At 42.2% G+C, this 17,035-nt stretch overlaps 1 protein-coding gene across 5 annotated transcripts in view; it reads right to left on the reverse strand.

Annotated features, from left to right (window-relative positions):
- The window catches only part of phldb2a (pleckstrin homology-like domain, family B, member 2a), a 22,531-nt gene extending 7,767 nt beyond the window's left edge, over positions 1–14,764 (reverse strand). For 2 of the 5 annotated variants that reach the window (XM_027006471.2, XM_027006469.2), the window contains exons 1-11: positions 14,598–14,756; positions 12,408–12,530; positions 10,533–11,488; positions 8,854–9,192; positions 4,827–4,961; positions 4,175–4,312; positions 3,715–3,843; positions 3,285–3,440; positions 2,964–3,074; positions 2,794–2,871; positions 1,269–1,415 (exon numbers count right to left, since the gene is read on the reverse strand). In XM_027006471.2, the coding sequence (XP_026862272.2) occupies positions 1,269–1,415; positions 2,794–2,871; positions 2,964–3,074; positions 3,285–3,440; positions 3,715–3,843; positions 4,175–4,312; positions 4,827–4,961; positions 8,854–9,192; positions 10,533–11,488; positions 12,408–12,465 (2,247 nt within the window). In that variant the 5' untranslated portion in view covers positions 12,466–12,530; positions 14,598–14,756. Of the gene's footprint in view, positions 1–1,268; positions 1,416–2,793; positions 2,872–2,963; positions 3,075–3,284; positions 3,441–3,714; positions 3,844–4,174; positions 4,313–4,826; positions 4,962–8,853; positions 9,193–10,532; positions 11,489–12,407; positions 12,531–14,597 lie in introns of all 5 variants that reach the window. The other 3 variants (XM_027006473.2, XM_027006472.2, XM_027006470.2) reach the window with 2 other exon arrangements.
- Between the last annotated feature and the right edge of the window lie 2,271 nt (positions 14,765–17,035).

Here is a 17,035-nt window from a genome sequence, read left to right on the forward strand (position 1 = left end):
GAAAGAGAGGAGGAAGGACAGAGATGGAAGGAGGAAGAGACAATAAGAGTCAGTGTCTGCAATGCAAGAGAAGTGGACAACAGAATGTTTCATGCACACGTAAAAAACTTAAAGGCTAAGCACCACCTAATGGACTTCCCTGAAAATATCACATTATCTTAACTACTGAAAAAATGTATATTTGAATTAAAATGAAAATAACATGTTCATTTCTTTAAAAATGACGAATTCAAGTAAATTCAAGTAAAACAAATTCAAGTAAAGCCACTCCAAAAATTCCTCAATGTTGCCGAGTGACATCACTGATGGACAACAGTGAACAACACCAAGATCAAAGAGAATGACTGCTTAGTGATCTGATATGTGCTTTTGGTAGGTTACTCAAGTGTCTGTGTTATAGGTGACTAGCCCTCAAATGTATGCATTATCATTACTTTTTCTTCTGCGTGGCTGATTTCAGTGAATTTCTAGCGCTAACTTTGTACATTGAAAAAGTGTTAACCACTCGAGTGTTGGAATGATGCTGGATCATTATGGGAAACGTGGCATTAGCTAACTAGCTAAATAGTGAACCTTAGAAACGTTGCATTGAGCTATTAACGAAAGGAGCTAGCGAGCTAAACTCAAATGCTCAATTATCGTTACTGTTGTAAAGGTAATCTATGTCTCCCTAATGCAACTACATGGAGTAGTTTTGGCGTAGTATGGTTTGAGCCACCATGCTTAGCAAGTCTGTCAGTTAGCTAGCTAATGTTAGCTAATGTCAACTAAAATGGGTGAAGTAATTTAGTTGCCTTAAACACCTCTGTTTCGTTTATTTACATGGCCATATTGTTAGAAAGGCAGCAGTCTTAAGATCAAGGCATCATGTAAGCCCAGCTTTCCACATCCCACAGCTGTGGTAATCTTCAGGTATGAAATGAGTGCTACAGTTAACAGTAGGCGGATGGTCCTTCGCCGTGTGGCCTTTTAAAGGTGACAAATTTTGTGCGTTGTTTGGATATTTTGGGATCTTTGGGTTATTTGTGTTATTTGATCATCCCATGACAGCGGACAAGGCAAAACAATTTTTAAGCCTTATTCTTTAAGTTTGTAAAAAATGTTTCCTAACTATGGATAATCACAAAAAAACCTCAGCTTTCGCTGTATTTGCGTTTGACATTTTCATATTAGTTGGTGCTTATTCTTTATGCATGAAAACCTTTATATGGGAATTATTAAAAATAAGGATGCATGTGAAAGCCACAAAGTGGGCACGGATGTCTGACCTTTGGGGACAGGCTGTGGCCAAGTGTGGAACTACTGAAGGTGCCGGAGCTCTGCCTCTCTCTCTTACGGGGCCTAATGTCACTCAGCAACGGCCCACCCTCCTTACCACTGCTGCGCCGCCTTCTCTCCTCCATAGAGCGAAAATGCTGTAATAAAAAAAAATGTGTTGAGATTAAGACTGGACTTTAATAAACTTCTCAACTAGTGGATATATATTTGAAGAAAAAACTCTCCTAATTAAAGCAGTATTAAGTTACTAAGTATGCACTGCCTGGCCAAAAAAAAGGTCACCACCTGGATTTAACTAAGCAAATAGGTAAGAGCCTCCCATTGGATAATTACTGCATGGGTGATTATGTTTCAGCTGGCAACGTGTTATTTAACCCTAACTGATGCAAGAAGTAGCTTCTCATTTGTTAAACAACCATGTCGAATGACACATCCTGTGGTCATGGAAAAGATTGGCACGCATCAAGAGAAAACATCTAAGGAGATTGCTGAAGCTACTAAAATTGGGTTAAGAACTGTCCAACGCATTATTAAAAAGTGGGAGGACAGTGGGGAAACATCATCTTCGAGGAAGGAATGTGGTTGGAAAAAAATCTTGAATGATCGTGATCAGTGATTACTTAAACGTGTGGTGAAATCAGATTGTAGAAAAAGAACAGCAGAACTCAGGGATATGTTTAATAGTGAAAGTAAGAGCATTTCCACACGCACAATGCGAAAGGAACTCAAGGGATTGGGACTAAACAGCTGTGTAGCCTTAAAAAAACCACTTGTCAGTGAGACTAACCAGCAAAATCGGCTTCAATTTGCTATGGAGCATGAAGGTTAGACTCTGAAGGAATGGTCATGTGGTCTGTTGAGTCCAGATTTACCCTGTTCCAGAGTGATGGACGCATCACGGTAAGAAGAGAGGCGGCTGAAGTGATGCACCCATCATACCTAGTGTCTACCATACAACCCTGTGGGGGCAGTGCTATGATCTGGGGTTGCTGCAGTTGGTCAGGTCTAGGTTCAGCAACATTATATGCTCAATGACTGAGGTCAGCTGACTACCTGAATACACTGAACGACCAGGTTATTCCATCAATAGATTTTTTCTTCCCTGATGTCATCTTGGAATATGCCAATGCCAGGATTCATCAGGCTCAAATTGTGAAAGAGTGGTTCAGGGAGCATGAGACATCATTTTCACATGTGGATTGGCCAGCACAGAGTCCAGACCTGAACCCCATTGAGATGTGCTGGAGAAGACTTTGTGCATTGGTCCAAATCTCCCATAATCAATACAAGAACTTTGGGGGGGGGGGGTAATTTATGCAACTCTGGACAGAAATAAATGTGACATTGCAGAAGCAATGCCACAGTGAATACATGCCATAATCAAAGCTAAAGGTGGTCCAACTAAATATTAGTGTGTGTGGACTTTTTTTTTTTTTGGCCAGGCAGTGTATATTTTCTATTTTATGAATTGTCTGCCCAAAAAGATCTCATTTATGTAGTGGTGGTTTTTCTTACATCCTTCATAGATACAGGGCTAAGACCACCAGTCAGTTCGGCATACTTCTCTTCCAGAGTGGAAAGGTTCTCCCGCTCCTGTGGAGAATTAATGAGGAAGTGTGTGAGAATGTAGGAATTGGCTCACACACATGGAGACACACATTTACAAACACACACACCAAACTCACCCTTTGCAACATGAGGTGCAGATTGTTCTTCTCTTTCAGGAAGTTCTCCTTCTCCCGTTGAGCCTGGTGGGTAATCTGAGTAGATTGTTTCTTCAGGGTCAGGATCCTCTCCTAAAACAAAGAAATTTTTCTTGGTAAACAGATTAAATTATGATAAAGCCTCACTCCTCCACTTCTTGTTTCCTGGGAATGAAACTGAGTGAACTAATAATAAATGTAATGAAATGCATTTAATAATTTTACCTTCTCTCTCATAAATTTTTTACAGTGCATTTGTGGGAGTCTGTAACTGCACGTACACACACGCACACGTGCACGTACCTTGCGCATGACTATGCTGCGTTGGTACTCTGCAGTCTCTTTCAGAAGCTGCTGGAGATGTGTGTCCTTCTCTTCATCTTGACAGCTCTCCCTCTCGAGCTGTTGAAACTCCAGATCCTCGAAACGCTTCGTCTCAGCCTCCAACATCTCTGTGTCCTGAAAACACACAGATACACGCATCAAGCTATCGAATGAATCAGCTATAGCTGACATGCGTGGAACAGGGCAGATCATGCTAGGAGAGCCGCCTACCAAAGAAGAGGCCAGACTGCTCAAAGCAGGAAAGGAGAAGACAGGAGAGGAGGAGCAGCCAGGACCTTGGAGCCAGGCAGGGATGCGAGTCGAGCAAGCCAGAAGAGCACGGGAAAAGGTACGGAGGTGGCTGGTGCAGCAGGAGAGAGCAATAGGGGTCTGCAGGTGGCTGACTGACCCTGGAGAGCTGCCTCTGGAGCTGTTCCTTCAGTGCTTCCGGACACGAGTCCAGCTGGCTCTTCTGCTCCGAGATCAACTCTGCTAGCTTCTCTATTTTAACTCTCTCTGCCTCCAACAGGGCTGTGTCCTACAGAGTGCAGGCAGGCCCCGTGTGTACACCCACAAAATACACACAAAGGACAAGTGCACACGAAGGACACGCACACACGAATGAGAAGGAATAGAGAGAAGAGGCAAGGCTGGGTTACAGCAACAGAAATGGAAAAAAAAAGGTACAGGTGTGCTCAGCAGGTAAATGTAGGATGTAAGAAATCTTCATGCTCACTAATATTTATTTAGATGTTCCATATATTCACATTTTCCACCCTTGTAGTGTAACAAGATTAAAAAAAAAAAAAAAAAAAATCAGTCATTATTTCAAGGCATAAATAAATGTCACCAAACTCAGCTGGACCTGCCTGTGTCTTATCAGCATCTGCACTTTTCTCCACTTTGCCCATCTTTTCACTGAGCTGCTCCAGCATCTCCTTATCCGCATGGAGTAGCGCTAACTCCGCCCCCTGCTCTCCCTCCAGCAGAGCCTTCTCCACCTCCATCTACACAGAGAGAGAGAGAGAGAGAGAGAGTGCAATCTTCAAAAAACGGGTTCAAAAACTAGACCAGCTAACAACCCATTTTTTAAGATATGAATGGTTTTCTACATGAAACGTACTGAACTTTGTTGCTAAGCAATAAAAGTGACAAATAATGATGTAGATGTTGTAAGAAAAGCCTGAGAAATTAATTGCACTTCATTGTCTCCCAAAATTGCTTTAAAATGCAGTGTAGCTGTAAAATACTGCTGCAATTCATACTCATCTCACCAACTCAACCAAACTAATGAAAAATAGAGAATTGTGTATATATTCATACATAACTCTGCAAACCATTAGCATGCTAGCCAGCCAGCTTATGTTGTGCACCATCTTCATCTTCATCATGACAAACCATGCTGTCCGTTATTCTGTTTCATGATAGCTTCTCCCTTAGCTTGTGATTTAGCCTTTAAATCACTGTTACACTACCAGTGTATATCATATATAAAGAATGATAAGGTCCTCGGGCACACACCTCTCTGATAGACTCGTCCATCTGCGTATCTAAATCCTTGATCTTTTGCTCCAGCTCTTCAATGTTGTTGAGCACCTGAATCCTCTCTTCCTCTATGCGGGTCACTTCCCGTCTCATCTTCACTTCCTCCGACACCTGGGCACATTTGCATATGCACAGATGGCATTTACCAGAGCATCACCGTAAGTTTAATTTGTACAATAAATTCTATATTTAGGTAACTCTATTAAGATATGCTTTAAAGATTACTGTATGCAATGCAAAATAGAGAGGTTTTGTCCCTTTGATACATATGAGCTAACGTTTGTGCAATGTTTTGGTTTTCAGATGTTTATAGGAAGCAAGTAAATGAGATTAGGCTAGTGAGGCAAGAGACGTCATCTTGTGCATAAATGGACTGAATTCAGAAACCAGACTTTCACTTTCAAACACCTGCAACTTCTATCTGGGTTATATCCCTGCCTCAGCTCTCACTGATAGATTAAACACACACACACATGCATACATGCACATGCAAAATAATCTCTTTCATGAAAACCTACAAGACAGTATTTAAATTGTGCAGCTTGGTTTTCCATAGGATTCTTCAGTTTAAGAGCAGCTTTGCTCTTTATGATTAACTGGTAGCATATGGTATCCAATGGCATTGAAAAGGAATGCTGTAACTACCAGATGGGAAGAAGACACTCCTGCCTTTGTCTTAGATGCTGTTATAAGCACAGATCTCAAATTCCACTCACATTTACTATAAATATCTGCCAGTGGAAAGTCAGATGCCCTTCAATATGTTTGAATACATTTTCTATTAATTATTAACAAACTAATATGATTAACTATAGAAGCCCTGTTATCTGCCCAACTTGTAGACAGAGATTATTAGATCCTTATTGGTTGAATAAGCATATAAATGCATATGCATATAAATCTTCTGTCAGATGTGCACTTAGCGGATCATACTACTTATCACCACTTATAGATCAGTGTTGAAAAGGGAGAAGATAGTCAACAAACACATTAGAATATGGGACAAAAAACCGTCTCAGACACAACAGGGCTGTTCTTGAACAGACTGGGATGTGTTTGTAGAATTATGCAAAGATATAAATGAATTTACATTCATTAATCAGAACAATGATATTATACCCTAACAATAAACCACAGATTACCAAACATCTGAAGAGTCTTATCAATCAGAAAGAGAGAAAAACTAAGGAATTGTGCAGACAAGTACAGAAAGAAATAAGGGACAAAAACGAATCATAAAGATAAATAGAAAAGGAATGAAACGAAAATAATTTTGCATCCATTTGGAAGTGTCAGAATACGATGGCAGGAGATGACAGTAACGGAGGAAAAAGCACTGAATTGGGAGAAAAGTGATAGCAAGCTGGCAAATGATTTTAGCAGGTTTTGTTTAAGATTTGAAGAGCATGATTTGTGAGGGAGGAGAGAGGAACAGAAAAAACATTCAGAGCAGAAGGTCAAGTGTCTTGATGTAATGAGTGTAGAGGTGTCTTGATGTAATGAGTGTAGAGAGTTGTATTTGATGTAATGAGTGTAGAGGTGTTTTGGATGTAATGAGTGTAGAGGTGTGTATTTGATGCAATGAGTGTAGAGATGTTTTGGATGTAATGAGTGTAGAGGTGTTTTGGATGTAATGAGTGTAGAGAGGTGTTTTGATGTAATGAGTGTAGAGGTGTTTTGATGTAATAAGTGTAGAGGTGTTTTGGATGTAATGAGTGTAGAGGTGTTTTGATGTAATGAGTGTAGAGAGGTGTTTTGATGTAATGAGTGTAAGGTGTTTTGATGTAATGAGTGTAGAGAGGTGTTTTGATGTAATAAGTGTAGAGGTGTTTTGGATGCATCACGCATGGAGAGGTGTGGCAGAAACCGTCACTTAGGAAGGCTAATGGGTGCTATGGCTCTTTGGTTTGGTGGTAACATTTACCTCATATCAGACCTGCGTTTGAGTCCTGGGTAGGGTAGCTGCCTTCGTTACAAGTGATGTTTCAGATGTAATGAGTGTGGAGAGGTGTTTTTGAAGTAACGAGTGTGGAGAGGTGTTTTGGAAGTAATGAGTGTAACTTCAGCAGACCGAATTGAGGAAGAGCCCAGGCCTGTAATAGGGGGTAAATTATTAGGCTGCTGTGCAAAGGCATTGAGCTTGTTTTTTTAATTATATTTTTAGCGTTCCATTACTCTACTCTTGTTTTTGCTCGTCTATGAGGGTGGAAGATTTTTATTTTTTCATAAAAAACATTTGGAAAGGCAGAAAAGGGCCAATTTCTCATAATTTCTTATTCCAGCACAGTCTATTAGCAGAAAGACTGATGGTTAAGTCCCCGGTGGACTTTAGACTGGTAGGGGGAATTGCTGACTTTCTTTTACTGGCTCTCCAAAAGGTTGTGTTTTATCCCTACTTTTATTTATATCATATACAAATGACTGTGGGAGTCAGTGTGAAGATGGGTACATTTTAAAATATGCAGATGACTCAGTCACAGTTAGTCTTCTTCTAGGCTGTGAAAACAGCCATGGTTCTAGAAAACTAGACTAAAACTAGATCGATTTTAAACTGTTGATCGATTTTAGGGAAGAGAATAAGGATATTTACTCTTCAATAATCAATGGTATCACAGCTGAAAGAGGTAACAGCTACAAGTACTTTGGTATATTAATTAATGTTAAGTTGTGTTTTTGAAAATACAAACAAGAACTTCCAGATATTAGTTTCTTTGCTTGTTTGTTTGTTTAGAAAACACTCAGTAAGTTTCGGGTGTGCTCCAAGCTTGCCACTCTATTCTTCCTTCCAGTCAGTTTTGACATTTGCATTTATTAGCTGGTTTGGAAATTTGAGCATCAAGAATAGGAATCTTTTCAGCAGCATTGTTAAAGCCAGTGTACTTATTACAACTGTTTCAGAAACACACTTTAAACAAGGCTGAATAAATGACTGTATCAGGTCACCCTCTGATTGAAAACTTTCAACTCCTTCCATCAGGCTTCAGCTACAGACTCCAGGAAATGCAGTATAACAGATTTATACAGTCTTTGATCCCCAGTGCCCTTGTGTTGTTGAACAAGGGGGAACATGTACATTTACCATCTTATTTTACAATCTGCTTTGTATTTAAAGTGGTTTTATTGTTGCATTTTGCAGATGTAAGAAAGACTTCTGCAAATCACTTTTCTCCTCGAGAGATTACAATAAAGACAACTGGAAAGTGCATATGACAACATATTATATAGAGTAAAAGGAGGGGGAAAAAGGAACAGATGAGGGCAAACCTTTTTTTTCCATTTCATTTCTTTCTTCTTTTTTCCTTCCATCTCACAGCCACATTTGTTTTTCTCTCTCTCTCTCTCTCTCTCTCTCTCTCTCTCTCTCTCTCTCTCTCTCAAACACACACACAAATACACACACAGCAAATCCCCACTGGGAATGTAGTCATTTCCTGCTCCTCTGTTCTTTGAGAGAAAGAAAAAAGCTGGCGAGTCTGTAACTGCCCTAGTGTGAGGCATTATTCCATCAAACCCAAACATACCATGAAGCCATTACAGCTTTCCAATGGGAAAGGACTTATTATAAAAAACACCCAACTCACTCCAACTTCATCTGCTACCTCCTTGTACAGTGTAGTGTGAAAGCAAAACCCACTTATTTTGTTTGTGGGACCAATCTCCAGTCATTTTGCAGATTAGTTTTCCCACTCATTTACAAATGAATCTGGGGTCATAGCTGAGTTAAAATTAGTGCTGACAGGATGCACTAGCCAAGAATATGTCCAGAATGCTGAGTGGAGACTTTATCCGAGTCTTTCACATACTCAAGCTTCCCTACATCATACATGCTTCTGCTCCAACCTGACAGAAACTGTAACAACAATTGCTGAACTCAAAAAAGTCAAATGCCCTTTTCGTAAATGCTTTATTCCAAAGTTGTTTATCTATAAGTATGAACGATGAAGTTGGCCTCATATTCCTGCACACCCGCATGCATGAAGAGCTGGCGGCCTGGCTCGCTCACCTTGCTGTTGTGGTGTGGGGAATGGGAATGAGCGCCGCTCTGCACGCTGCTGGTGGGGGACTGTGGCTTGGTCTCCTTCTGCCTGCTCAGCTGCTTCTGTCTCCGGGGCCGGGTCTCCCCGCCCCCTTTACCCCTCGGACTGCTATCCGGAGGTGCGCCAGGCGAGTCAGAGAGCACAGACTCATCGTCCGACACCTGCAGTTTCTCCAGCTCCCGGTTGATCTTCTGCAGGTCTGAGACAGCGGCAGATCCGGGGCAGGTGCCATTGTCAGCGCGGCCCACCTGAGGGTGGTCCAGCTCAGAGCACAAACTGAGGATGGTCTCCAGACGCTGACGCTCCTGGAGGAATGAGAGACTACAGGAGTGAGACAGGGTATACAAGCACTGCAATATAAGTAAAGCACTTTATTAGCTAAAGCACTCAGGTGATTCATGGTAGCTTTTACTATAACTTATTGATCCAGCCTCTTTGAGTCTAAGCAGCCTAGCCAGCCAGAAAAAGCTATGCAGAGATCAAAAGCCAAATCTACAGTATAAATTGCCTTTTGGAATGGTTCTCTGGGGTGGTTCTTTTAAGCAAGTATGCAAAGCCCTGTTATGAAACATCAACTGCAATGTTTGTACAAATGGATCGATATACTGCAGTGACTGTCTTGTAGTAACAGATCTAAATTTTATAGATCACATGGCCTCACACAAATCAGAGGATCCTGTGTTACCAAGACTGCATCTTGTGGATTCATGAGTTAATTCTAAAGTATCAAAACTTTACACTACACTAGGCTACACTGACATTAGCTAACTACAAAACAATTATAGTTAAACATAATTTTGGATAACATTATATAAAGTACTTTGCAGTGCACTCACACTGAAGCATTAACATGATGACTGGATTGTTCTCAACTAGAAATAGTGAGTACGTCCAGTTGTTTTTGTTTCTGTTGTTTTTTTGATTGAACATTTGCTTAAGGTTTAATATAATACCCAAAATTAGCATCATAGGAACATTTCTAATACTGCATTCCCTGGGAACTTGAAGGTTGCACAGAACCCAGACACACACATTCTTCAGCACGCCTTGCAGTCTCATCAGAATACATGTGACTAACTGTGCTCCAGCTCTATCGGGTTGTCATGTGACTAACTGTGCGCCAGCTCTATCAGGTTGTCATGTGACTAACTGTGCTCCAGCTCCATGGGGGTGTCATGTGACTTTCAGGAGGCACAATCAAATAACAACTTGCCCACAAGTAAAAGTGGAGTAAAGCCAGCAAGACTGCATTTCAAACCCCAATAAAAGGCTAAAGTGGGAAATTCAAAATAATCCTCCAAGCTAATTCATAGGGCTCCTACACATTTGTGTCACTGGGAGAACCAGAGTGTGCGAGTTAATTAAGTTAACAGCTTGTGAGGCATGTTGAGAACTAGCCGGTGAACCTCCCATAACATGCTCCAGCATTAGCAACAGACGGAGACCAAACCTTGCGGACTCTTTCACGATTCATAAAGTCTCAGAGGAAGTGGAGTGGGATAGGAATCAAAGTAGCAAATGACCATTTCTGCATAGAGGCTGATTTAGAGTAAGGATACACTTCCAGCTAAAGGCCTCACTCAAGCACATATGAGTGTGTGTGTGTGTGTGTGTGTGTGTGTGTGTGTATTGTATGGCCCCTCACCAGTCTCTCCACTTCCTGTTCTCGAAGTCTCTCATCTCTCTGTCTCTGATGGTAGTCTTGGAGCTCTTCCTTGCTGCTCAGGGAGGTGATGCTGCCTCTCCTCTGACCCATTCCCAAGACCACTCCTCCCTTCCCAAACGACAGCCTCCTTTCGCCCAGGCCTAGGTCCAAGCATGGCGCTGACCCCACCGACGACAGGCTTGCCCTGCGAGGGCTGTCGGGCACGCTGGCTGTCACCGTCACGTCTGGAGGGCGCTCCAGGGAAGGGAGGCTGCGTCGTGGTCTGGAGGAGTGGCGGGGTGGTAGGGAGAGGGTTGGCACGTCTCCCCGGTACAGTCTAGGCATAGAGAGGCTGTGTCCTGCTAGGCCATTCAACGAGCCGGTGGAGTACTTCCTCTGTCGATGGGAAGGGTCCCCGGCGGGTTCTGGATCACGGGCCAGCAGCCGGCGGCCCAGCCTGGGACTGGAGGGCATGCTGGCAGCTCCACTTGGGCCACGGCGGCACACAGAAAGAGTGTCGGCCACATAGGAGGAGCCATTCCACATAGACAGGAAGGAGCTGGCAGTACTTGGGCGGTGTCCATCAGGCAACTGACAGAGCAGAAGGTTGTCCTGTGATTGCTGGCGTGCATGAGTATGGATGTGGACCGGACTCATGGGCCGTTCTGATTGGCGAGGGGAAGGCGGAATGCTGATGCCACTGGTGGCAGTGTAAGAGGAGGGAACTCTGATCGAGAGTGGTGGCCGTTCTTGTAGGAGATATTTGGTGGAAACGGGACTTGGGGGTGGGGACAAATTGAGGTAAGCACGCTCTGTACTGGCCCGTAAACTGGCCTCCAGAGCTGACTTCCTCCGCTGCAAGCTGTCCATCAACTCCTGCAGCTCCGCCTTGGAACGGGTTCCTCTGACACTCGACCCACCCACAGAGTTACCATTGGTATGAAGCTTTCCGCAATCTGACAGCAAAAGCAAATACAACATAAAACTAATGTCACGTTACCAGCTGTTAAAACTGAAAGCTTATGTACTGATACTTTAGCCAGAGTTTTAGACAATGGTTTAATTTGACATAGTACTGATAAGTTTGTTGACTCATGACAGATCACAGATGCAGAATAATCACAGATGCATAATATCAAGCAAACCCGATTGAGGACAATGCCCTCAGAAACTTGCTCAGAAATCTAAACTGCTGTTATACAACTAATGACAAGTTCAGTTCTCAGAAAGTGCTAATACAACAACTCTTTGTTTAGGAGGTTGGTCACATAGGCAGCGATTTGCGAAACCCTCTCAAAATAAATGGAAGGCTAAAGAAAGGGCAATGTCTGATCCGCAGTTTTGCTGAGGATGAAGGCATAATGTGAGCTCAGCGTGCTGCTGACTACAGAGCCCAGAAGTCCCTTTAAGTAATTCTATGCCCAAAGCAAACATAAATGATGTGGAGAAAGAAAAAAAAAATATCTTCTTCTAAAAATGGCAAAATGCAAGCAGTAAGAGGTGAGCAGGAATGCTTTTGTACTCTTTGGTACTGTGGGGGGGAGTCTGGGTCAGAACTCCTACATAGCAGGACATGTGGGAGCTGCACAAGGACACCACTCTCTCTCTCTCTCTCTCTCTCTCTCTCTCTCTCTCTCTCTCTCTCTCTCTCTCTCTCTCTCTCTCACTCACTCACACACACACAAACACACACCACCTGGACTCCAGACTTTAGTTTGTATATTAGTTCTATTAGTGGCTGACTTGTCCTGAGGACTTTCACTTCCTTCATCAGTCGTCTATACAACTGTGGTTATAGTACATTGATATTATCCTTAGATGAGTTATTGCACCATGAAATGGAAAGGAACACAAAGAGAGAGCAAGAGCCTATACCTGTGCTGCTATAGGCCAGTGTAGGGCCTGTATTTTTCTGGGGCAACATGCTCTTCATTTGATTGGCCTCTTCTGGACACTTCAAATGGAAAAAGTAGGATGTTCCCAGATGCAACGTGCACCCTGCATAAAATAAAGAAATACATATATGCATACTCATTATTCGTCAAACACTCACATGCAACATACTGCAAATATGAAATCAGTGCAAGCATCCTTTACTCGGTTACCCAAACCTTTTATATGTCTCTAGCAGGATCTTACTCCACTTAATATAGAACACAAGCTTATTAAGTAATGACTAAACATTCTGGTTACATAGTTACAAGAAGGTTGTTTAAGGGAGCAACCCAGAAATATGAAATCCAACTGATCCTAAAGTCAAAATTCTCCTTTAATTCTTCTTCTACATATGAGAGAGGGAAAGAAAAAACTTAAAAGACAACACTGGGGGGAAAAGCAGCTCTAGAAATGGACAAGCTCAGATTTCAGCATCTGGATTCTCTGATGGGGTGCATATCATACATCCAGTGTAGCTGAGTTAAAGCTCTGAGTTTGCTCCTCCTTGTCGTCTGAGGTTCACCCGCTTTGAAGTAACAAGTGGCTCCACTAGTCAATTACCAAGTGGCTCCACTAGTCCAATGGTCAGCTGATTTGGTTCACGAATAGAACCAAAACAGATGATAATGTAGGAGCTGACTTAAGAGTTTACAAAGAGATGCAAGGTCAACAAAAAATACTAAAAAAACCATCTAACAGCACATAAGTTACCACACACATAGACACATAAACCCATAACCACATCCACATTGAGTTATTTTTAATAATATTACACACACACACACACACACACACACACACATTCATACACGCAAATACACACACTCACTCCTACAGTCTGTGGCTGCCTGGAAGGAGCCTCCACAGGAAGTGAGGGATCATTTTACGCCGTCAGCGACACAATCCTTCACCATGAGTTCACCATCTCCCACCACCTGAGAAAGCTTTGGCTTTCCTCTGGAGCAGACAGGGAGAGGGGCCCGCATAGGCGAGTCCAGCCCGTGGGCTCCTAAATAGCCAGGCAAGAGCTTAAGTGCTGCCTTCCTCTTGTTCCAGGAGAAATATATGACAGTTGCCAAAGTGATTTTAATGTGTACAGTGAACAATTCATTAACAGAAACACACTCTTAACAAAAATAATTAATATCAGTGGAATCATTTTGCATGTACTATAAATATGTATGACTTTGATGTAGATTTCATAAAGGAAAGCTACACAAGCTACATTTTATTGCGTTTTTATCTACGGGAGACATTTAACCTGCGTACCTTCCACTAATGTCATGACCATAAGTTATCGACCCTCTCTTTGTTTAATGATTTGCAGGGCTTGTCAGTCAGTCAGCATGGGTGCCCTTTAGAGCGATAACATATGAAAGCTGACCTACGAGACTCCCAACTCCACAATTAATCAATGCTAAGTTGCTTCCATCAACTGAAACTATCGTAGCTGGATAAGCCTGATAACTGCGTGACTAGCCAAACAGACCTACTCTTGCGCGATTATCTCCACTGAAACGCACGCCCGTTTACTCCATTCGAGGTTAGTCCATTCAATACTTGCCTTATCTAGTACATACCAAGACAGCTATTAAAAGTTTGTTTGTTTGTTTGTTTGTTTGTTTATTTGCCTCAGTTTACATCGCCGTGATTTAATCTAAGCATCTTCGAAATTGTTTTACGGCAACAATAATCACCAGCTGCAGATAAACGAAGGAAACTGCAACAAATGCATTAATTATGATAGTATTACAGTAAAAATGATCGAAATATATGAAATAAGAAGGGTTAACTGTCAGTGGTCACATGCATGGACGGCTCATCACAACATCTGCACGTTTGATACACAAAACACAATCTGACGGCTCAGAAATTCTTAAATTCGTCACTTCATGGTGAATATCAAGAATGTACTAGTCCGCGAAAAAAATTCAAGGCACTACTTGTCACTCAGCACGCGAAAAAGTTCAGATATCGTCAAACTTGTGGCGTTGCCGGGTAGGTGATAAACACAAAGGTAACAAATGTGAGAGTGAGCAGTGACCAGCGTCACAGCATCAACATCACCCAGTCTTATCTAACTTTTAGTGGAGCTGGACAATTGTTTCTAATTGCAGGAAAAACGCTCACCTTTTTCTGTCCCATTTAAACTCCCCAGCGGGAATGATGAACGATCCTCTGTCTCTCTCTTATCCTCGCTCCCTGATTTTTTATGACAAAGGAATGTGATATTCAGAACTGCACTACCCTGGACGCGTTTGCAGACACTCCTCCCCAAATTCGGGCTCCGCAGCGGGGTCTGGATTGGAAATCTAGAAGTGCCTATTCTGGATGATCGTGTACGCGCAAACTTCAACTGCGAGGGGAGGGTATGGGTGGGACAATATTCGCTGCTCATCTAACTGTCTGGCCCGTAATCACGGAACAACATGTGATAAGCTTTTCAGGTTCAACAAGATTCTGTCCCAACTTTGTAACCGACAACAGCAACTTACACCAAAATGCGCGAAACTCTCTTTCAGTCTGGTAATTAATACCATACGCACTGTATCGGGAACTACGAATTTATAGACACAAAATCACTTCTCTGGTTCACTAACACATTTATTGATATTGTTCTTCTAGATGATTATTAGGTCAGTAGCTCACCATTAAACAAGCAAACTTTTTTTTTTTTTTTACTATAATGACCCAAATGACTAAACGATTCTGCTCTGCCACATAAAACACAAGAAAAGCTGACACATTTCAGAGCTCAGGCCTTATCAACAGACTTTCTGTTTTACACAATACACTGGGTCTATATATATTCATTGTATTCCACGTTGTGTTCAGTCTTACACAACCTTTACGTTCAGATCTTGACTTGGGCCTTGCATTTGCAGCATTTTCTTTGAGAAACAAACTGTGAATATGAGAGAGGGGGGTGGGGGGGGGGGGGGCAGGCAGCAGGAGAAGTCCCTCCCCCTACCCTGCAGGCACTCTGGACACCAGCGCTCCGAGAACTCCAGTCGCATCATGGGGAGGTGCTGGAGCACGGCCCGGCAACTCTGATTACTTCCAGACATCAGCCCAACCCCCCCCCCCCACATACACACACACACACACAAACATAGTGTCACTGACACATTCACACTCACACACATTAGCTCACACAGAGTAGTGCATATATACAATAAAACCGCAGAGAGATAAACAAGGATGAAAAGACAATGCCTGTGTATACACCCCGCTCTCAGACAGATGGTGGTGTGTAAGGTTAAAGACACACAAGTCTGACTCAAAATGGCATGATAGCCAGGAAATTCATTAGGAATGCTAGTTTATGCCTAGCAAGCAGAAGAAGGGAAGATACAGTAATAATGAAGAGCCTTTCTTTTGAACACTTTCTGCATGGAAACTGTGTAGCCTCTGAGCACTGTCAATATTTACCTTTGTCCTGAGGACACAGTCAGGTATTGACCCTTACTAAAGACAGATGGCAGAAATCCAAAGAGAAACATGAGCTTGAGGATGAGGAAAAAGAAGAAGTGTATGTAGCTTTTTGACCCATGAGTCAGCTTTAGGAAGTTTTTAGTCAAAGTATGGGGCAATATTTTCACATCACAGTAACCTCGCTTGCGTCAAAAGACGGAGAGAGAGAGGCGCAAGAGAAAGGTGGAAGACAGGACTAAGCGCAAGAAGAAATGAGGATGCAGTAAAAGTTTACAGAGAAGAGCTGAAACATGAAAAAGGAGGATGAGGGGGACAGAAAGAGAGAAACTCATGTTTGGAGCTGCAGAGACAGCTGCATGACTTACTAGACACTCTAACATCAAATTCACCCTTTCCCTAACAAAAGTAAGCTCTGGGCCCTCCATGTGTGCATGGACTTTGTTTTTGCCATTGGTTTAATGGGTTAAAGGTGGTTGGAGTGCATTTGAGTGAATGTATCTAAACAGAATTGAGTGAATGCATATGTTTGTATCAACATCCTGCACTATGTAACTTTCTCAATCTGTTTTTTAGACCCCCATATTACAAGATTGCTAGAGCTATACACCACAAGCTAAAAACTAAGCTGCTGACATAAGCATCATTTCACAATTAAAGCATGAACACAAATAACTGAAATACAGTTGTAACATAAACTCAGTCATAAATAAAGACAAAAACACAGTATTTTACATGGCCATATGTCCAATCAATCGAGCTCATTAATGGAAAAAGTACGTGAACCTCCAAGAAAATGACCTTGTTTACAGGGTAATTGGAATCAGATGTTCTGATCAGTTCAGATATGGTTTTGACCAGCCCTGCCATGTCAAAGACACACAGTTGTGATTACCTGCCCTTCAAAACAGAATTCTGTTGCCATATGGTGCAAAGTGGCCCAAACATTAGAACCTTGGAAAAGAAAGTCCAAAAACCTGGGTCTCTATCACTATACAATAACTATACATGTAAATTGTTTACCTATAAAATAATTTCAGTACTGTTGCTGCTCTGCCTGGTAGTGTCTGTACTAAGGATCAGCACATGTGCATGATGTGACAAAAGTCCCTAGAATGACACTTGCAGGCATCCCT

This window comes from Electrophorus electricus, chromosome 17 (assembly GCF_013358815.1).
Source record: "Electrophorus electricus isolate fEleEle1 chromosome 17, fEleEle1.pri, whole genome shotgun sequence".
NCBI classification, from domain to species: domain Eukaryota; kingdom Metazoa; phylum Chordata; class Actinopteri; order Gymnotiformes; family Gymnotidae; genus Electrophorus; species Electrophorus electricus.